Source organism: Eleutherodactylus coqui, chromosome 8, assembly GCF_035609145.1.
Source record: "Eleutherodactylus coqui strain aEleCoq1 chromosome 8, aEleCoq1.hap1, whole genome shotgun sequence".
NCBI classification, from domain to species: domain Eukaryota; kingdom Metazoa; phylum Chordata; class Amphibia; order Anura; family Eleutherodactylidae; genus Eleutherodactylus; species Eleutherodactylus coqui.
In genome coordinates this window covers 39,040,068-39,062,589 of record NC_089844.1, presented here as the reverse complement: position 1 = coordinate 39,062,589, position 22,522 = coordinate 39,040,068, and the positions used below count along the sequence as shown (strand labels likewise).

General features: G+C 43.7%; 1 protein-coding gene across 2 annotated transcripts in view; it reads right to left on the bottom strand.

The window, feature by feature from the left end:
- TMEM198 (transmembrane protein 198) overlaps positions 1-19,800 on the bottom strand; it is a 30,274-nt gene extending 10,474 nt beyond the window's left edge. The window contains exons 1-3 of one of the 2 annotated variants that reach the window (XM_066575527.1): positions 19,484-19,800; positions 10,683-10,938; positions 9,053-9,628 (exon numbers count right to left, since the gene is read on the bottom strand). In XM_066575527.1, coding sequence (XP_066431624.1) covers positions 9,053-9,628; positions 10,683-10,845 — 739 coding nt within the window. In that variant the 5' untranslated portion in view covers positions 10,846-10,938; positions 19,484-19,800. Of the gene's footprint in view, positions 1-9,052; positions 9,629-10,682; positions 10,939-19,281; positions 19,312-19,483 lie in introns of those variants that run through there. The other variant, XM_066575528.1, reaches the window with a different exon arrangement.
- Between the last annotated feature and the right edge of the window lie 2,722 nt (positions 19,801-22,522).

The following is a 22,522-nucleotide window of genomic DNA, read 5'->3' as shown; positions in this document are numbered from 1 at the left end:
CCGAGGCCTCCATCAGTCCAGATGTCCAAAGTCATCCATGACATTCAGCAGCTGATTGCAAATAGACCTCGAAAATGATCTAGTAGACTATCCCAGCAAGTTGGTGTATCACGAACAACGTGTCGGGGATTGCTGAAACCAAACCGAAGAACGTGTGCAAGAGCTGATAAAGCTCTGCAAAGCTAAATGTGTAAATTAGGCTAATTTCACATGGGCGAGTGTGATATTGGGCGGTTAAACTTAACACAATGTCTCGCTTGGGAGCGTGCGATTTCCCCACGGATGCAAGGCGTTTTTGTGTCAAAAACGTCTCGCATCATTTTAGGGAAGGAGCGATCCTCCAACGCGGCTGAAAGGATCGGCAAGTGTTCCCCATTGTGTTCAATGCAATGAAAACAATTGGTGAGGCGTTCCAAGGGAATGGCCAAGATAGGACATGCTGCGACTTCAAAAGAATCGGGTTCATATTCATGTGAGCTTGTGCGTTTGAAAGCGGCCTAACTATACCTGGTTGCTGACTGGATTGCTAGAGGACTCTTGGAGCCATTACTGTACAGAATCCAAGTTACCAGAATACTGAAACACCACTGCACACGCGGAAAATTGGCGTTTGGAACATGAAGAGCGGGCCCAATTTTCTCAAATGAAATGTGAATTTTGTGGTCTATCTGGACGTTTGAACAGTTTTACAACCAACTGACGGAAGACAATATAATTCAACAAGATGGAGCAACATGCAGCACCTTCCTTGACTCAGTGGCACGAGCTTATGAACTGTTTACGGAACAGTGAGCTATGAGCAAAGGGTTATGGCCGCCACGTTCCCCAGACTTTTCCACATGTGATTTTTATCTGTGGGGAAATTTAAAGCAGAACGTGCATTCCAATAATCCGCATACCCTTGATGAACGCAAGGAGAACATCACGAACACTATCCACAGCATCAGAGGTGTAAATTGAAGCTCCCCGGGCCCCAATACAAAACCTCTAACAGGGCCCCCAACTATAATGCTTTACTTATAGTACTGTGTTCCCTATATGGAGAAGAGAGGCCTTATGGGCCCCCAAGGCTCCTGGGCCTGGGTGCAACCGCATCCCCTGCATCCTCTATAGATACGCCCCTGTACAGCATCACCGTTGAAGAGCTGCAGGCAGTATCACCCAACATGTTGTGAGGTACCAAGAGGTGCATAGAATTGAACAGCTAACAGGAAGCAGTCATCGATTTATGCTACTTGCGTCAAATTCTGACCTCCCATCAGCACGGTGCAACAGAAATCTGGAGTCATCTGACCAGGAGATGTTTTTCCACTGCTCTGTGATACAACTTTTGCGCTCTTTTGCCTGCTGGAGTCTCATCTTTCTGTTTCTCTTAATGGAAAATAAAAAAACCAAGGGCAGAGCTCAAACAGTAGGATTGAAAAAATGGATTAATGCAAGGTACGTGGCTTATATGCGTGGTGGATGATTGGTATGCCCCATGTCATTGAGGGAGGTGCTTTCAGACAAAGTTTCACCATCCACAAATTGTGCAATTGGCATCTGGTATATGTGAGTCAGGGATGGAAAAAACTTGGTGATGGCGCCACCTGTTGAAAGAACATGATTCAGTCAAGAAACTAAAGCCCCATTTGCATGCAACAATATCGCCCAAAATGTGTTCAAGCGATGGCATACGAGCGATAATCATTGCATGTAAATACTACCATCTTTTACTTTTCGGCTGAACGATGATTTTAAGGTGAGCTTAAAATCCATCTTTCAGCTGGAGAGTAGATAACACAGACCACACGCTGTGTTCTCCACTGGACTCAGAGATTACAGTGTAGACTGGGAGAACAAAGAAGCTGTGTGCAGAGCTCAGACCAGCTCCTAGAGGCTCATTTACACACAAATGAATCTGATAAAGTGCTAATGGATATTAGTGTCCATTAACACTTTATGCAAAATGATCACTAAAACTCAATCTTTCAATCCTTTGAAAGATTATCTATGTCTTTGTGTGTAAATGTACTACACTCTCTGTACTACACTGTTAAATGTACTACACTCTCTAATAAGGCCCATTTGGACACAACGATTATCACTCAAAATTTATTATAACGATCAAAAGTGAGTGTTGGTTTTGCTTTTAAAGACGGACATTTAACCTAATGAAAATAGTTAGAAAATGGACGTAGCGGATGGGCGTTGTATATTGATAGCCTGTTTGAAAGACGTGTGCATTACTGAAGGGAGAAAAAGAGCTTCTTTGTATCGGCTCGTGAAAATCGCGGCTGCGCCTATCTTGTCTTTAGGAAAAAAACTGGCTGTTTAGCAGTGACAGAAAGAAACTAGATGTATTTAATATAAAAGAGATCTATGTTAAGGAATTGCGAAAGAGTTATATGAAAGTAACTAGGCGGTACAAAGGATGGCATTTTTGTCATGGGAATGTAAATGATCTCTTGGTCATCCGTGTCAATAATACCTGTAGTTTTGTGTATTGACCTATTAGTGACCTAAAAGAATCTGCAGTTGTATTTAGGGAAAAAAATGTCCTCCCGACAGCCGATCACACATGACAGCCGATCACTCCGCCTTTACCTGGCTGAATGTACCCCTGCCAAACAATTAAACACTCCCCTCAAATCGCTGAATGAATGTCATTTTAACCAAAGGAGAAGCGAACTGCCAAATGACGGATTTTAAGGGGACTGAAAGACAACGATGAGCGAATCGTTAACGATAACTGCATGACGGCCGAGCATTTAGGCACAACGGTTATCGCTAACACGATGGCTTTTGGGTGAGTATTGAGCGACAATCGGTGTGTCTAAATGGGGCTTTATTCTGAGGAAGAGATTTACATCTTGAGGGCTTATTCAGATGTGCGTATATCGGTCGGGTTGTCACGCCTGGCTGATATACGCTGTTCCTCTCTGCAGGGGGACGTGCCAGGAGCAGTGCACTGAGCTCCCCCCCTATTCCGCCCCTCCCATTGCAAATAGTGGCGAGGGGCAGAGAGGGGGCGGGAGCTCAGTGCACTGCTTCCGTCCTGTCCCGCCTCCTCCCCCTGCAGAAAGGGACACCGTATATCACATATATCGTGAAAACCCAGACGATATACGGACATGTGAATAAGCCCTACAACATATCATTACTGGTTTCGTAAAGAGAAGCCAAGTCTTACTTTCTTGACTTTGAGTTATGTTCTTTCCAGAAATCTAGTCATCGCCTAGTTTTTTCCCCCTTAGTTTACATATGCTGTTTCTCCTAGACACAATGGCACTGGGATTGGTCGTCTGTTCTTATAGTCCATTCACTAAGGAGTTATAGGTTGTGCGTTGAGATACGTTGCATTTGGCTGCTTTTGACTGTTCCGCATGTGTTGGACAGAACGAATCCTGACATCCTCCTCTGACCCCTTTCGGCGACTATTTGCTTTTGTCCACAGGATCCTCTTTTGCTGAATGTTTTTCCTCAATCACGCCATTCTCTGTATACTCTCTACACCATTACATGAGAAAGTCCCGCGTGGTTAGTAGTAAAATCTCGGCCTCGGATAGTCTTGCTCCGATGACCAGACCTCATCGGAAGTCGCTCAGATCGCTGCATTTTCCCATCTAATGTGGATTCACACTGAAACTGATCCATGTGCGTGTCTCACCTCTCAGTGTAATCCTGCCTGTGATGATAATGAGATGACTGCTCAGAAGTTTTCTCTACAGAAGAGGAAGTGTCAGACTATTATTAGGTTCTGAAGTCAGTGTGAAAACTAGGATTTTAGGATTTCTTTTAACTATAGATTGTAGCATCAAACATAATAAAACAATCACCAAAAATTCATAAAAAATATGTTTAACATAACAAATTCATTTACTAAATAAGTCATGTTCTAATGCTTTAGTTAGGACTAGAGATGAGCGAGCATACTCGCTAAGGACAATTACTCGATCGAGCATTGTCCTTAGCGAGTACCTGCCTGCTCAGAAGAAAAGGTTCGGCTGCCGGCGCGGGTGAGAGGTGAGTTGTGGCAGTAAGCAGGGGGGAGAGAGGGAGAGAGAGATCTCCCCTCCGTTCCTCCCCACTCTCCCCCGCTGCTCCCCGCCTGCCCCCGGCAGCCTAACCTTTTCTTCCGAGCGGGCAGGTATTCGCTAAGGGCAATGCTCGATCGAGTAAGCAACCTATAATAGGTATGACAACGGTCGTAATGAACCATCCAATTGTACTCAGCTACTTCCATCAGCCCTATCAAATCAATGACGCAGTAGAGCTCACGCACGGCCAGTGCTATATTTGATGTGAGATCACAGTAGTCAGTGCAGTGATTCAGCAGTGACTAGAAGAGGCGGAAACGGGACCCCACATTCAGGATCAGTGGAGGTCCCAGCAGTTGGACCTCTGCCGGGCAATCAGTTTGCACTAATCCAGTAGATGAATGAAAACTAGAAAAAAAAGCCCCATCTTTGAAATACCCCAAGTTCAACAGTATACAGTGTGCTCCTGAGCCCCCTCTAGTGGTGACTACAAGCAGGCAGAATTTCATTTTTTTGACTGTGTCTATGTAATGAATTTGGGGGGCTGAATAAGAAAATCTACGATCTGACAGCTATGAAGGTATAAGAACATATTAAGCATAAAATTCAAGGGCGCACATCCACTTATTGAATGACAGTTTTACCATCAGTTTCTACAAACATTAGGAGAAATGTCAGAATTCTTCAATCTCAAGAAGGGTTTTAGCACGGAGCTCATGGCATTCATCTACGAGGTGCCGTATGTCCTGGGATATTCTCCCCTACACCTCTGTACATATGGAATGCGATGAGGCATAAATTATATATCACTAATAATGTTGGTCATCAATAGGAAAAGTTAACAAAGTCTAGAAGGCCAACTTCTAGTGTTATAAGGGGGTCAACAGATTCTCCTCCGACTGCAGATGTCAAGTGAAAGAAGGATCAGACAAGGTGGATTTCAGCATGCCGGATCTTTGACTGCAGCTTTTCTCCATCTCACCACGGACAAACCATCCGAGCCAAGTGTGCATGTATACGGAGAAGCAGGAACGAATAGCAGTCAGCGTTCGGCCAATGGCTAATGCATCTGAAATGTAGGGGGACCTTTTGCAAATCCACCTTTCTCTAATTCCTTACAATTGCTCTACCTGCAGAATTAATCTAAACACCTAATGCGATTATCACAATCCTCAATCTAGATGGGAATCATTATCTCATTTGTAATCCTGAATCAACAGTAACGCCAGAAAATCTACACCGAGGGCTCATCCACACAGGCTACAAAATCATGCAGCTATTAGCTTGGTGAAAAATTTTTAAAAAAGTGTCTAAATGGAAGATCTTCTGCAGCGCTAGTTGTGAGGGACAGGGCCGTTCACACGGCTGGGACTGACCGAAAAGGGGTGCTGCTCAAGAGAGAGAGATGGAGGGAGTCCCCGGGGCATCCACCTTCATCTTTCTCTCTTCAGTGAAGGGAAGCCCTGCTGCGAAGAAGAAGGGGGTTCCCTCAGGGCTTCCCTTCATCACCGGGGACTCCCTTCATCTCAGCATAAGGCCGGGGTTTCCCTGCAGGGGAGAATAAGGAATTCCCCCGCTGCTGGGGATTCCTTATTCTCCTCTGCAAGGAAACCCCTGCATCACGCTGCTGGTGAATTCCTTATTCTTCCCTGCAGGGGAACCATGGCAACGCGCTCCTAGGGATTTCCTTATTCTCCCCTGCAGGGAGAATTTTTTAAGCATGTAACTTGCTGCAGAAGATCGTCTATGTGAAGGAGGCCCCAGGGCTCTTTCACACAATCGGATGCGTAGGTACGATCGCCCGTACGCGCTGTAAAATCGCAGGAATGAAGAATAGCCGCAATCAAGTCCCAGTCTTTAGCTGCATAGTTTCTGCCATTCACACGGATGGAGATCCCGCAATTGGCAGAAATCCTCATGATGACTGCTGATGCTTAAATAGAGCAGCTGTCTTCTTTTACCGGTGTTGGACACAGCTAAACTCCCTCCCTCTCCCTTTTTTCCAGATCCCATAGGAGTCTATGGGAGCTTCCAGTGTATCTTGGCCAAAGATAGGGCAAGACCCATCATTGGACACAGCGTATAAAATCGGCAACTGAAAGCGGCCACTGATGTTCTATTTTGCTGGCGGAATTTTTTTACGCAGCTAAAAATCTCTCATCTGAATAAATACATTGGAGTCCAATAGTTCAGACGGTCGCCATGTTTGGATGCAGCTAAATAGCTGTTTATATACGGTCGTGTCAATAAGGCTTGAAGGTGCTTTTAAACTGAACAATTATTGTTCAAACGGGCGAAAGTGAATGAGAATCGTTCACTTTACGTTCCTCGTTCATTTAAGGGCTCTTTTTTTACATGAGCATAGGCATTGTTACGTTTTCACGTCCGCGCAATTTATTGCCATGTACTGACAGCGTTTTCTCACCCATTCACACGACTGTGAACATAATTTTAAAGCGAAAAAATACGTTACACTCCGGAAACCCTCGCTCTGCAAAAATCTTCGGGATCCCTTCCAATGCCTATACAGGGGGACCTGTAAGCTTTTTGCAGCGTTGCATGCTGCTAAAATGCCTCCACCTCCCTTTTTTTGTCTAGCTCCCATAGGAGTCTATGGGAGCCGCAGCCGTATATCGGGCAAAATATAGTTCCACTATCTTTTTGCCCAGCGTATATGCGTCGGCGTGTATTTCGGTCACGCATGTTCCATTTTTCCCAGTTCAACGTTTTTACGCGCCGTATATTCGCCTGTGTGAACGGATAAATTGTAAAGCATGGTCGCGTATATTGGCAGGACGTAAAAACGTCGCCATTTATGTGCTCGTGTAAATGAAGCCTAATGCAGGCATAAAAACCATACTTCTACAGGGACTATCTAAACAGGTTGCATGAGAGCGAATGAACTCGCGGTAACGTCACTCGCTCGTCCAAACGAGAATTGGCTCATCTAAAAGGAGCCTAAGAGAAAATGAACATTGTCGAGTTTTACAGCTTCTGGTCTTGTGTTGTTACACAATATATTGCCAGGAAGCAAATGTCAGATTAACAGATTTTGCTGGATTATTGTATGCTGAAATCCATCCAATGAGTGGATCATCTCCAGCAGTGGTCCTGGCTCTCTTGACCTTCTTCAGTCCTTCCAAGATACCGCGTGTTTTAAGACACTCTGCCCCTCGGCGACACTAGTTGATACGGTGCATATGCAGTGACTCATTGGCAGCCATCCACATCATAAATGACATCACATGCATGTGCCAGATTGTAATAGACTTCTCCTGTGGTGCAATTGGGGATGTGGTGCATGTACGTGACGCCATTTATGATGTGGACAGCCGACAGAGAGTCACTGCACATGTGCTGGATTCACTAGTGCAGTGCAGGCACAGATGATCTTGCAATGCCCCACAGGGTCATAAATAGACTAGACATACCTAGACATACCTAGGTGCGTAGAGCCCAGACCACTGCAGGAGAAGACTAATTTTCTGTTATTTGCATACTGCGCAGGAAGCACAGTAAACAGGATATTTTTGCCTCGGAGTATCTGTTAAAAAATGATGGTACCGTTATCATCATTCACTTCTGACATGATCATCGTTCCATCATCAGGCTTTGTACGACGGACAACAATGGGCTGATCGCGGCTTTCTGGCAAGCATAACAGTTCTGGCGGGTCAGCTGTATATATCTCATGTGAACAGAACGACATGCAGCCAACCGTCCTCATACCAGCGATTCTCCACCAGTGCCATGAATGTAAATGAGCGCTGATAGATAGAGCGCTTTGTTGATTGGTGCTTGTTACATGTAACAGGGCCGTTATTTGTATTTTAATGAAGTAAACAACATTGCAGATTTAAATTTAATTACCATTCCGCAAATCCCCTTGCTGGGTGTACAGGAATCCACCAGGGTGTAACAACGATTCATTACACACAGGCTAGTACTACTTAATTGCATTTCTGCAAATTAATTAATTAATTGCAACATTTATTAGAATTTACGATGCAGGAAAAACACAAAAATGAAGGTAATTTTTTTTTTGCTCTGGGTTATATTCATGGGATAAATTGTTTTCTTCACTGTATGTATTACGCCAATGACCAGGGTCCTAATGAGAGCAAACGTTGGTGAGGTTAAAGGAGACCTCCCAGAAGAAATGCATAAAAATGAGAAAACTGTTTTGCAATATCTTACTACTGTGCTGAGGTATGATCACTCCACTTTACAGGCCTAAAGCGAGAGATTCAGGCTACAGATGTCTCAGGATCCCCCAGCCATGCCAAAAACTACTATCATGGTAGGAAACCTCCTTTGAAGACAAAGTTCATCCTCTAAATTTAATTTTGCTTAAAAAAAAGCAACTTCAAATAGTCCAAATTAAAAAATCTGTCTTTTTATGCAAATTAGGTTTATTTGCCAAATTTAAAAATAATTTAAATAACTACTGTAACAAGTGCCTCATGTGGCACAGAGTGCTAAGGCAGCAGAAATGCAGTCCTAAGCTCTCGCTCACGACCTGAATGTTTCAAGTTCAATCCCTGCATGGTTCAGGTAGCTGACTTCCCTTTAATAGCATTTAAATATATGGTTTACAGCAGCCTCATGGGCCACAGACACAAGAGAAAGGAGGAGCCCCAGTGACTTCTATGGGAAAGTGCTGTGAGTATGCTCTGTAACCTGTGCAGTGAGGGGAGGGGAGGAGGGGAGCTGTGAGCATCACCTATTGTAAATGGTGGATGCTTTGTTATTTATATATAGGGATTACATTGTAATCCTGCTTGTGATGATAATGAGATCATGACTGAGAAGTTATCTCTACAGAATCGGAAGAGTCAGACTATTATTAGGCTTAGTGGACAGAGTGAGAACTGCAGGATTTTAAGATTGCTTTTAATATAGATAATGGCATGGAAGATTTGAAAAAAAAGTCACCCAAAATTCTTAATAAAAAATATGTTTAACATTAAAACGTGATTTAACTTTTTAGGTACACTTCCCCTTTAAATAACAAAAACTAGTTGGGCACTTACCTTCTGTGTGTGAGTAGCCCTCTGCTGTAACTTTCCATTGGACCAGGACTCCCAGTAAACTAAGTACGGGCCAGATGCCAAGAATAACCCAGCTGTACCAGCACATGGGCTGCGGAGGGTCCACCTTCATACGCTGGTACACGTATTGCACCAGCAGAAAGAGCTCGATAAAGTAATCAACAGTCACTGTCATGATGGCACTGCCAAAGACGGCGGTGGAGAGTGTGGTGAAGAAGCGCTGCCACTGTAAGGTCAGCACTGCAAACAGCATCCCAATCCCAAGGAGTAACGCCACCGGTACCCAGACAGTGCGCGGGTGGTAGAACTGCTCCATGACAATCAGCGTGGCTATGGCTATTAGCAGTCCGAGCAGTAAGCCCACCATGAACAGTCCCACGCTCCTCACCAGCATGGTCACCAAGCCACATAAGACACCAATCCCAAGGCCAATGCCCACGCTGGCTTCCACACTTAGTTGTGTGTCAAGAACCCGTTCCTTGTAGCATAGCATGAAAATGACCACTGAGCCAAACATAAGACCCGTCAGGAACATAACAGCCTTGAAGCATCGGTAGCCTGGAGGGACAGAAGAGGCAGATGATAAACTCATTGGAACTGAGACATGGCCAAGAATGGCGCAGATAGTCAAGTTACATAATAAGGGCCCATTTAAATGGGTGTATTTTCATATTTTTTACAAACTGAGAGCTTATTTCGACAAGTGTGGGCGCAACTATGCTCAGCGGCACGGAGAGTAGTTGCGCCTAAACAAGGGGAATCTCTTCCCCTTTGCTGGCTTTTCAAACTCTGTACCAGAGCCTCTCTATCCCTGTTTCTGGGGAATTCCTTCTTCTCCACTGCAGGAGGACCCCTCTCTCCCCGCTGCCTGGGAATTCCTTCTTCTCCCCTGCAGGGGAACCCCTCTCTCCCCACTGCCTGGGAATTCCTTTTTCTCCCCTGCAGGAGAACCTCTCTCTCCCCCCGCTGCCTGGGAATTCCTTCTTCTCCCCTGCAGGGGAACTCCTCTCTCCCAACTGCCAGGGAATTCCTTCTTCTCCCCTGCAGGGGAACCCCTCTCTCCCCGCTGCTGGGGAATTCCTTCTTCTCCCTTGCAGGGATACCCAGGCATCTACACTGCTGGGGAATTAATCACCCTTTGCTGGCCGCCTCGCATAGTCTCCTATAGGAGTTTTTGGAGGCTTCTGCGATTGTCAAGACCTATTATGTCATGCAGCAGGGAATTTCAGTTGCTGAATTCTGCCGCTGATATCCTATCTTTTTTGGTGCTTATTTTTTTGACGTGGCCACAAATTGTTCATCTGAAGGTTTCCAGTTGGTTCTATTAGATGCGGTTTTTTGATGCATGTAACTTTGCTGCTGAAAATCGTCCATCTGAAGGAGGCCTGACTGTATAGTTTTCCAACGGGAGTCCAGAAACCTCCTGGCCCTCATAATCACTACACTATGTCACGTATCTCCAGTGTGGAGAACCTCCAGGACTGATATCAGCAGCTTCTATAAAAATGTATCTATTCATATTATGGCAAGTATATGTTACCCATCATCCCTCAGTTATATTTAAATATACATTATAGGGGTTGGGTCCCTTTAAATAATTTCAATTACTCACCAAAGAAACAGTAGATAATTCCAAAAAGGCAACACATCGCGCAGACCACCGAAGGAACGACTTGGTACCTGCGCTCTATCTCCTGTTCACAGGGGGGAGGCCAGTCCTGCCCCGGCTCAGGGGCAAACTGCTTAAAGTGAAAGGCTTGCATAGTGGTGGTCATATCCTGAACAGGAGAACCCGGAAGTCCTGCAGCCGACCTCAGTTTCTTCTTTGCATTAAGTCGTCGGTTCCATGCAAGGACTTGTCACCAGTCCTAGAGAGAGGAGCACAGCAGGGAAAGGGTTAGGCTTCCATAGAAGCACAGTGTACAATGGCAGCAGTCAGGATGAGCCGTACATTAGACATGATTTCCAGGGACAGGAAGCTCCAGATGTTGGGGATGTAAAGAAGCTCAATGATTCTAATACTATGGGCCGGAAGGATAAGCGATTGTATTTCTAGCCATTTTTGTTCGACGAACCGGTGATTGCGCCATTTATGTAAATGCCTTACAAAGGAACCGTATAAATCTATGTAAATGTCGATTATCTTTACATTCACTTTGCTACTACTCATTGTGTACTACGTGTGTGGGCTACATTGTATCTTATTCTCCAGTCACAACCAAAGCCACACATTTGCGCACTCAATACGCAGAAAATAAAATCCATTGGTTTCCTTTTTTTGTGCACTCAAAAAAAATTAGGACCTGCTCTGTTTTTTCGTGCATTTGCGCATCAAAGGTCCCCATAGAAGTCTATGGGAGGTGTGCAATACGCTGCGCAATTTCGTGAAAAAGGTACACATCTGGAATTCTATTAGGTTAAATAGCCATTTAAATCAGGTCGTGCTCCTCTGCACTGGTACGTGTGCAACAAAGCCTCATACGTAGGGCAAATACGTTGCACTGACGCATGTGTAATAAACGCATACGCCCGTCTGCAGGAGCAGAGACTGGAACTCATGATTTCAATGCGTACTTTTCTTTTTTGCGCGCACATTTAGTGATCGTGGAGAAAAAGCAGCATCACTTGTTTATTGCGCATTTGCAGACCAAAGGTTCCCATAGAAGTCTATAGGAGGAGGGCAAATTCACACTCAAAATACGTGCAAAAGCGCAATACGCTGCGCAATTCTGTTAAAAAAAAACATCTGGATCTCATCAGGCTAAATAGCTATTTAAGGTCTCTTTTACACGAGCGTGAACCCCACACCGTAATCACCAGGGCAAAAAATTGCGACTAAGGGCGAGCACCCACTGGCGTTTTTTTACCTGCGTTTTGCGTTTTTCCTGCACAGGCATAGAGATAACATGTGTTCCTGTCCACTGGCGTTTTTTTTGCGTTGCATTTGTGTTTTTAACATAGGAACTGTCAGTTGCATATGTGTCCTTATTTTTCTCCTAATGCACCCATGAAAGTCAATGGAAATTAATGGAAAAGCTGCGAAAACGCCGCGAAAAACGCGCGGAAAAATCGCGGGAAACGCAAACGCCAGTGGGTGCTCGCCCTTACTGCGCAAAAAATAGCGTGAAGGGGCGATTTCCAGCTATCAAGTCCCGAGTTTAATTAGCAGTGAAATTGCCCGTTCACAACTGCGTGTTGCGTGTTATCCCGCTCCCATAGTAGTCTATGGAAACTCCTGCGCAGCTCGCACCACGGATAGGTCAGGTACGATCTTTTTGCGCAGCAGGGATTTGTAGTTGCTGGATTTCAATCACGCGCGCCCCATTATTTTAGGTGCGATTTTTTTTTTTTTTTTTTTTTCTACGCGCTTAAAATTGTTTCGTCTGAACGTTTCCATAGGAAACCATTGGCTCTAATGGTCGCAATTTTTTTAAGCGTGTACTTTTTGCACACGTAGGTCCCCATATGAAGGAGCCCTAAGAAAAGCAAGCTAAAAAGCCTCATTCGTAGTACAAATCAGTTGCGCTGAGGCATGCGCAAAATAATAAATACGCCAATGTGAAGGAGCCCTAAACACAAGCCAACGACCGAATGACAAACGATAAGTGCGGCTTCACACGGGTATATTTGCGCACGCATAAAAATAGAACATGCCCTATTTTTATGCAGTTTTGCGCACCAAATGTCCCCAAAATCTATAGGGGGTGCGTAATTGCGCATGCAATACTCTGCGCAATTCCGTGATAAAAAAAAACAGGGTGGGCCACTGAAACGTAGCCCACTGCCGATCCTTTAATAATAATCTTTTTTTATATAGTGCAGCTTTTATTTTACCTCAGCAGTATAAGAAATAACAACCAATCACAGTGCAACTTTCATTTTACCTCAGCAGCATAAGAAATAACGACCAATCACAGCACAGCTTTCAGTTTACCTCAGCAGTATAAGAAATAACAACCAATCACAGTGCAACTTTCATTTTACCTCAGCAGCATAAGAAATAACGACCAATCACAGCACAGCTTTCAGTTTACCTCAGCAGTATAAGAAATAACAACCAATCACAGCGCAGCTTTCAGTTTACCTCAGCAGTATAAGAAATAACAACCAATCACAGCACAGCTTTCATTTTACCTCTGCAGTATAAGAAATAACAACCAATCACAGCACAGCTTTCAGTTTACCTCAGCAGTATAAGAAATAACAACCAATCACAGCGCAGCTTTCAGTTTACCTCAGCAGTATAAGAAATAACAACCAATCACAGCACAGCTTTCAGTTTACCTCAGCAGTATAAGAAATAACAACCAATCACAGCACAGCTTTCATTTTACCTCTGCAGTATAAGAAATGAAAGCTGCGCTGTGATTGGTCGCTATTTCTTATACTGCTGAGGTAAACTGAAAGCTGCGCTGTGATTGGTTGCTATTTCTTATACTGCTGAGGTAAAATGAAAGCTGCGCTGTGATTGGTTGCTATTTCTTATACTGCTGAGGTAAAATGAAAGCTGCACTGTGATTGGTTGCTATGGGCCTAGTTTTCCGCGGCCGCCCTGTATATTTCACAATACCTCATGGAGAGTCATATTTAGGCCTTCCATCAGGGCCATCAACCAGTTCACTGCTTTATCTGAACACTTGGGCCTAGGCAGGGCGGCTTGGTGGCGGCCCCCTGACAGCACCAGCCCCCCAAGCATCTCCTAGCTATACCACTCACATGTGCCTAATGAATTGATGGGCCGTTTATCAATTGTACACAAAGGAGGGATCCCAGATCGCCAAGAGGGATCACCATGAGATTAGAATCCTTGTGGGTCCCTTTCCGGAGGTAGTATGTGAGGTTTGGGCTGGAATTCCCTGATTGGTTGCCCCTTACAGCAACTAGGCAGTTTTGGGGCTCCCATAAGCTTCCTATACAGAGGTGAGAGCTATAGGGGGCCGTGAAACGCGGCCTGATATCGCACTCGTGAACGTGCGATCTACCAGCGGATGTGAGGCGTTTTATGTCAAAAACTTCTCCCATCACTTCTGGGAAGTTGTGATCCGGAGATCAAGGGACTGTCTGACCGCTTCAGCAAGAAGGCAACATCCGGTTCAGCATTCCCCTCCCTCCGTTTCTTTGTATTTCAGGTATTGTTATTATCTTATTGTCGGAGCCTCTTTGTTAGACGATGGGGAGGTCTGCGTCACGCGGGCGTATGTGTATGCTGACTACGCAGAGGATAGAACCCGTTGATTTCAATGGGTTCGTTCACATGCGCATAGTGTTTCTGCGCGTTGCGGTTGAGAAAATAAAAGCGCAATATTTTTCGAAAATGCGCAGCAAACGTTCCCATAGAAGTCAATGGGGATCTGTAAACACGTAAACACGTAAAATATGCTAGGAGAAGCATTAAAAGCTGCAGAATTGCGCAAGAAAAAGAACACATTTGGAACTTATTGGACTAATTAGCCATTTCATGTGGTGCATTTTTTCCCACATGCAAATGAGCATGCCCTCGTGCGCCACAAAAGTACAGTAAAGTACAACGATGTGTGCGCAAAAAAAAGCATTGTTTAGGCGTCTTTCACACGGGGGCCTACATGCGCAAAAAACGATTAGAGCCAATGGTTTCCTATGGGAACGTTCAGATGAAGGAGTTTTAAACGCGCAAAAAACATCTGAACCTTCCCATAGAAAACCATTGGTTCTAATAGCCGAACGCTTTTTACACGTGTGATTTTCGCGCACGTGTGAAAGAGGCCCTAAGGGTCCATTTATACCAAATAATTTCTCGTTTAAACAAGCGAACAATGTCAGCGTTCGCTCATAAAGCCTGTTTATACGGATACATCGTTGGCTCGGTCAAATGAGAAATCGTTCAGTTGTTCACATTGGCGGTACGCGAACGTATTTGTGTATATTTTGCGCGCGCATTTCGTTTGTGCATAAAAATACGCCGCATGCTTTATTTTCCTGCACATTTACGCATGAAAGCAGCACATATTAGACTATATGAAACTAATTGACTTAATCGCCCATTTTAATGAATGGGAGCATGTTTGCGTGTTTTTTTTTGTAATCTTTATTTGTATACAAATAAAGATTATTATAAATAGAAGCACCTGTAATGTTTTCGCAGCGCTAGCCGCTCCTAAACTCCCTCCCCTCCCTTTTTGTTCACCTTTTAGAGCCACCAACATATATTGCCGGAAATATCGGATAAGACCCATTTTTTCCAGCTGTGTATACAATCGCTCGCCGTATTCGGTCGCCGATCTTCTATCTTTTCCAGCGTAACGTTTTTTAAGCAGCTAAAAAATGAGCATCTTAATGAATGCGCTGGAATCCAACGCTTCAGATGGTCGCGATTTTTTTGTCACGGCTAAATTAGCCACCTAAAAACGCCTGTGTGAATAAGGCCTCAGGCTGGGTCTAACCGAAGGATTTACTGCTGGATTCCATAAGTAATAATGCCCATTCCCGTGCCTGGCATTCATTATTTTACCGCTGCTTCGCTCTATATCCTCTGTACATCTCTCCTCCTCCTTCTTCAGGATTACACATTAAAGCCTCCTATGATGTGATGACCAGAAAGCCTCTTGTGTGGGGCACAGCTGTGAACTGAGCTGGCACAGTACAGAGCTAAAGCGGCTTCTTCATGCCAACCTTGAGCCGCACATAATATGACCGTTTACAGGGCGGTTAATGATAAGAGAGTATACATCATACAGAAGACCTGCTGAGGAATACAATACTCTGTCAGTGACTTATGAGCCCCTCAACCACCGGGTGACCCAAGCCTCATCATCCATTGTGTCCCTCCTTGCCCATCACCCACTGTCTGTGGGAAGTAATCCATCACATTGCAACAGCATGCACTACAGATAGATAGGTAGATAGATAGATAGATAGATAGATATGAGAAAGATAGAGATATATGGGATAGATAGATAGATAGATAGATAGATAGATAGATAGATAGATAGATAGATAGATAGATAGATAGATAGATAAATAGATAGGAGATAGAAGGATAGATAAATAGATAGATATGAGATAGATAGATAGATAGATAGATAGATAGATAGATAGATAGATAGATATGAGATAGATAGATAGATAGATAGATATGAGATAGATAGATAGCTATGAGATAGATATGAGATAGATAGATATTATATAGATATATATGAGATAGATAGATAGATAGATAGATAGATAGATAGATAGATAGATAGATAGATAGATATTATATAGATAGATAGATATGAGATAGATAGATAGATATTAGATAGATAGCTTTTAAACGCAGCAAAAACTCGTACAGATCGTTCAGTGTACCAGTGAATGAGAATGACTGAATGATCGGTGTGAATGATTAGCTAACAAGCCAACTATAATTTTGAGGGTTGCATAAAATGAACGATAAGCAAACAAATAATCATTCATCGCTGGCCATGTTTACACTGAATGGTTATCGTTCAAATTTAAACGATCCAACGATTTTTTTGAACGATAATGGTTTTGTGTAAAAGCACCTATAGATAGATGAGATACGGTGCATTTATGCAATTTTCCAATACAAATTTCATCTGATTATGATATAAACGGAACTTTTGTGGGACAATTATTGATTTCAATGGGTTAATTAATAGTGTGAAATTGAAAAATCGCTGCATGTCCTATTTTTGGGTGATGTTGTTTAGAAATCGCCAATTATTCCCTACGTGATAAGAAAAAGTTCCTGCTGCACTAACATGTAAATGTGAGTTTCATGCGAGTGCAATGCAATATTTTTAATTATTTCTATTGAAAAATGCGATTTTCAGGCTTGTGAAAATGGCAGGTACCATGTAGCATTGCACTCACATGAAACAACGCTGATTTGTAAATGCAATTTCAAGTTCCCTGTAGATAGATATGAGATAGATAGATAGATAGATAGATATGAGAGAGAGAGAGAGAGATAGATAGATAGATAGATAGATAGATAGATAGATAGATAGATAGATAGATAGATAGATAGATAGATAGGAGATAGATAGATAGATAGATAGATAGATAGATAGATAGATAGATATGAGATAGATAGATAGATAGATAGATAGATAGATATGAGATAGATAGATAGATATGAGATAGATAGATATGAGATAGATAGATAGATAGATGGGAGATAGATATGAGATAGATAGATATGAGATAGATAGATATGAGATATATAGATAGATAGATATTAGATAGATGATAGATAGATAGATAGATAGATAGATAGATATGAGATAGATAGATAGATAGATAGATAGATAGATAGATAGATAGATAGATAGATAGATAGATAGATATGAGATAGATAGATAGATAGATAGATAGATAGATGGGAGATAGATATGAGATAGATATGAGATAGATAGATAGATAGATAGATAGATAGATAGATAGATAGATAGATAGATAGATAGATAGATAGACCATATACATTATATAAACAACATAGTGTATACCATATGCACCACGAAGCATCGCGTTGTATACAAACATCCTGCAGAAACCTTACATTTACATACACAACACAGTAAATAATCAGCCAATGCAAAGCCATAGTATATACTCCTCATCCAACAGACTGTTTGCATGGATGGTACAAAGCCAACACTGTAGATATATTACATGAACAGTGCTGTATCGAACACTCTGTAGATATATGTGTGCTACAAGTATATAGTACAGTACCAGTCACTGTAGATATATTAAGCTACACATATATAGAACAGTACAAGATGCTTTGTAGATATATAATGCTACAAGTGTACAGCGCTGTATCACACACTAAATATATATTATATGATGCTACATGTACACAGTGCTGTATCACAGTCTGTAGATATAGTAAAGGATTATAAAGCAATTTATTACACACTGTAGATATATTATATAATACTACACTACACAGCACTATATCACACACTGTAGACACATGATACTACATGCATACAGCTCTGTATCAGTTGTTATTTCCCATCTGAGCTCATAACAGTCCATATTCTTGCACCTGTCACACAAGCATCAAAATTGTAGATATATTACATGATGCTACATGTATACAGCATTGTATCACATGTATATAGCTCTGTATCACACACCGTAGATATATTATATGAGGCTACATGTACACAGCACTGTATCACACACTGTAGATATATTATATGATGCTACACTATATTTGTACTGTATCACACACTGTATACTATATGATGCTACACTTTAGCAATGAATCACACACTGTAGATATATTATATGATGCTATACTATATAGCATTGTATCATATACTGTAGATATATTACATGATGCTACATGAATAAAGCTCTGTATCACGCAGTCTGAAGATATATTGCATGATGCTACATGTATACAGCACTGTATCACACACTGTAGATATATTACATGATGCTACATGTACACAGCTCTGTATCACACATTCTGTAGATATATTACATGATGCTACATGTATACAGTACTGTATCACACTGTAGATACAACACACTGAATATATATTGCATGATGCTACATGTATACAGCACTGTGTCATACACTGTATATACATGATGATACATGTATACAGCTCTATATCAGCAGTTGTTTTTCATCGGAGCTCAACTCAGGCAATATAGCTTCACCTGTCACACAAGTATCAGCATTGTATCACACACTGTAGCTATATTACATGATGCTACATGTATACAGCATTGTATCAGCTGTTATTTCCCATCTGAGCTCATGTCAGGACATATCCCTGCACCTGTCACAAGCATTAGCACTGTATCACACACTGTAGATATATTACATGATGCTACATGTATAAAGCACTGTATCACACACTGTGGATATATTATGCTTCATGTATACATGTCCATATCACACACTGAAGATATATTACATGATGATGCATGCATACAGCACTGTATCACACACTGTGGATACATTATGCTACATGTATACAGCTCTGTATCACACACTGAAGATATATTACATGATGCTACATGTATACAGCTCTATATCAGCTGTTATGTCCCATCTTAGCTCATGTCAGGCCATATCCCTGCACCTGTCACACAAGTATCAGCACTGGGTACAAATCCTCCCATGTGCATCTGATTCCAGGTATAAATGGAAGGGGCAGCTAGAGAGGAGCACAGAGGCCTCCTTCATCTTCCACAGCAGACCTCACCCTCATCACCAACACAGACATGGCATCAGCTCAGGAGGGGATTTAACCTCTTGCCTCCCAGGCTCTGGCCCAGCTGGTACATCATGGTGTGGGCACTGCCAAGGGGGTGGGCTGCAATCATTGGATTAGTAATACCAGGGGGCAGGTGGGAATGGTAGGGTGGGGTGAGTCACATCCGTGGGAGGTGTCCTGGGACACTTACCATGATGGGGAGCTGTCACAAGATCCCTGCAGCAGTCTCTTGCTGTCACTTCCTTGATCTGGACTGTCTCTTTGCAGTCTCTTCTCATCCTATAAATTCTGATGCGGTCTCTGATGTGTAGACAGGGGGGGTCTCTGAGGGTTGGCAGGCACTGTCAATGGCTGTCACAGGGCTTCCTGCAGTCTCTGATGCATGGTGTCTGTCTCCTCCATGCCTGCACTCTCATGGTCTCATGTAGATGTGATTGCATCGCTCTCCTCTGCCATCACTCTCTTCCTCTCTTTGTCCCCATCTCTATTCTCTCCTTCCTTCTCCCTCTGCGGTTGGAGGGGCTTTGTGAATAGAGACCTCCCCCCTGCTCCCCTCCCTTTCCCCCTCACCCTTCCCTCCCTGTGTCTGCTGTCTCTGCCTCTCACACCTCCTGCCTTCCCTTTTTGCACTCTCTTTAGTCTTAGCAAGAAGTCTATGCACTACCTTACCTCTTGGTATTTTGTCGCAGCTGATGCCCACTCTCACCTCTTGGTATTGTGGCAGCTGATGCCCACTCTAACCTCTTAGTATTGTGGCAGCATTGCCCTCTCTCACCTCTTGGTATTGTGGCAGCTGACGCCCACTCTCACCTCTTGGTATTGTGGCAGCTGATGCCCACTCTCCACTCTTGGTATTGTGGCAGCTGATGCCCACTCTAACCTCTTGCTATTGTGGCATCTAATGCCCTCTCTCACCTCTTAGTACCCTGGCAACTGATGTCTTCTTTTATCACTAAGTATCCTGCTAACTGATACCCTGTTTCACCCAAAGGTATCCTGACAGCTAATGCCCTCTCTTACCTCTTGGTATCCTGGCAGTGGTTGCTGATGCCCTCTGTTACCTCTTAGTATCCTGGCAACTGATGCTCTTTCTTACCTCTTGATAACCTGGTAGTTAATGTCCTCTTTTACAGCTAGGTATCCTGGTAGCTGATGCCCTCTTTTATTTCTTGGTATCTTGACAACTAATGCCCTCTCTTACTTTTTAGTATCCTGGCAGCTGATGCCCTCCTTCACCCTGAGCTATGATGATACCTAATGCCCTCTCTTACCTCTAGGAAGCTGATGCCCTCTTTTTTAATACCAAGTATTCAAGCTCGCAAACTGTTCAAGCTTCTACCAACTCTTGGGGATACCACTTCGCTAACAGCTCATGCCCATGCTTACCCTGGGTATACCACCTAGTTGCCCAAACCCACACCTATCACTGACTATCCTAGTAACTTAGCCCTTTTTTATGTTTTTTGGATTCTGCCAACCTCCATTAGTCCATAACCATTTTTACCCCTGGGTATATCAGCTAATAGCTCATGCCCAGTCTTATCTCTGGGTATCCTAACAGTTATGCATACACTCCTAGCATTTAGTACCCTAGCTAACAATACATGCCAATTCCTTCCCTTGGGTATCCCAGCTACAATACTGAACAGCTCGTGCCCATCTTACCCCCTGGTACTATAGCCTGCACTCTTTTAGCTCTTTGGATCCTATCTAGCACCCATGTTCTGTGTACCCTAGCTAACAGCCTTGGGCATGTCGGCTACCCATGCACTCAAATGCCATGCCCATGCATTTCCTTGCCACTGACTATCAGGCCATGCGCTCTCTTACCACTTGGTACCCTGGCTGGCAGCTCATGTCTTACCACCTGGTATCCCTCCTACCAGGTGCCTGCCCCCACTCTTACCCCTGGCACCCTCAGTCTCCCCTGCTTTTGCCCCTTTGTTTTGCTGTTAGTCTCCCTGCAGCTTCACCCTCCTCCTCCTCCTCCTCCCTTCTCCCCTCCTGATGCTGCTGGACAGCTCCAGACTAGAAGCAGCAGGCGGGACAAACCAACCACTGACAGGGGAGAGCAATCACTGGGAAGAAAACACTTGGGCTGTACCACTGCCATGCACAGTGTGGCTTATAGATCCCAGCTCTGTATCCTGACACCTCATGTGTAATGCAAGAGGAGCAGCAGCAGCTGTGGGGGCAGGAGCATGACTTCTTCATTGCGCCTCCAGTAGCACGCAGCAGGCCAGGCTTATAGAAAACATTGATTCCCAGCATTCACAGCCCACCCACAAGAGTGTATTTATAACATGGCTGGGGGGAGGCAAGCGCTGGCTGCTAATTGGATAAATGTATCTGTATTATTATCAGAACCACAGCCAGACATTTACATCCTGACACTATTTTTACACCAATAAAATCCTAATTATCGCTCATGGTGTGCATGTAGATGGCTAGAAGGGGACATATAGATATATGCGTATACACCGGCGTGCCAAAAGTCATGGGATAGCAGTATGAAAATTGATTGAGTGGAGTTAACTCAGTTAACGCTTAGGAACGCCCACACCTGTATAAGTCAGCGAGCTCATGGTCAGGCGTTGTGAATTATCGGGGTTCAAACGAGGTGTCATAGTGGGTGCCAAACAGATGGGAAAGCCTATTTCTTAAGTTGTGCATTTAACATTCTTCGATCCTCAGTAGCATGTGTGAATACGTCATAGAAGGCATCACCACCCACAGGGCACAGCACAGTGGTTGCCCACAGGTGCTTAATGATCATAATCATCAAAGTCTGGCTAGAATTGTCTGTGTGAATAGACAAGCGACTCCAGCAGAAATCACATAAACATTCATGGGATATGGGAGCAGAGGGCCCACCAAAGGGCCTCTAATAACACTATGACACCGGACACAGCGCCTCACATGGGCTTGTGAGATTGCTAACTGGACCCTAGAAGACCACCAACATGTGACGAGGTCTGATGAGTCACGATACCAATTGTTTCAGGCTGATGGTGGGGTTCATGTGTGACGCAGACCCCATGAAGCCATGGACCCAAGTTGTCAACAAGGCACTGTACAGGCTGGTGGTGGTTCCATACTAGTGTGCGGGGTTCTCATGGCATGGGTTGGGTCTACTGGTCCACCTAAACACGTCTTTGACCAGTGTACATCACGTTTCACTGCTTGCTGACCATTTGCAGCCCTTCCTGTACCCCACAATGATGGGATA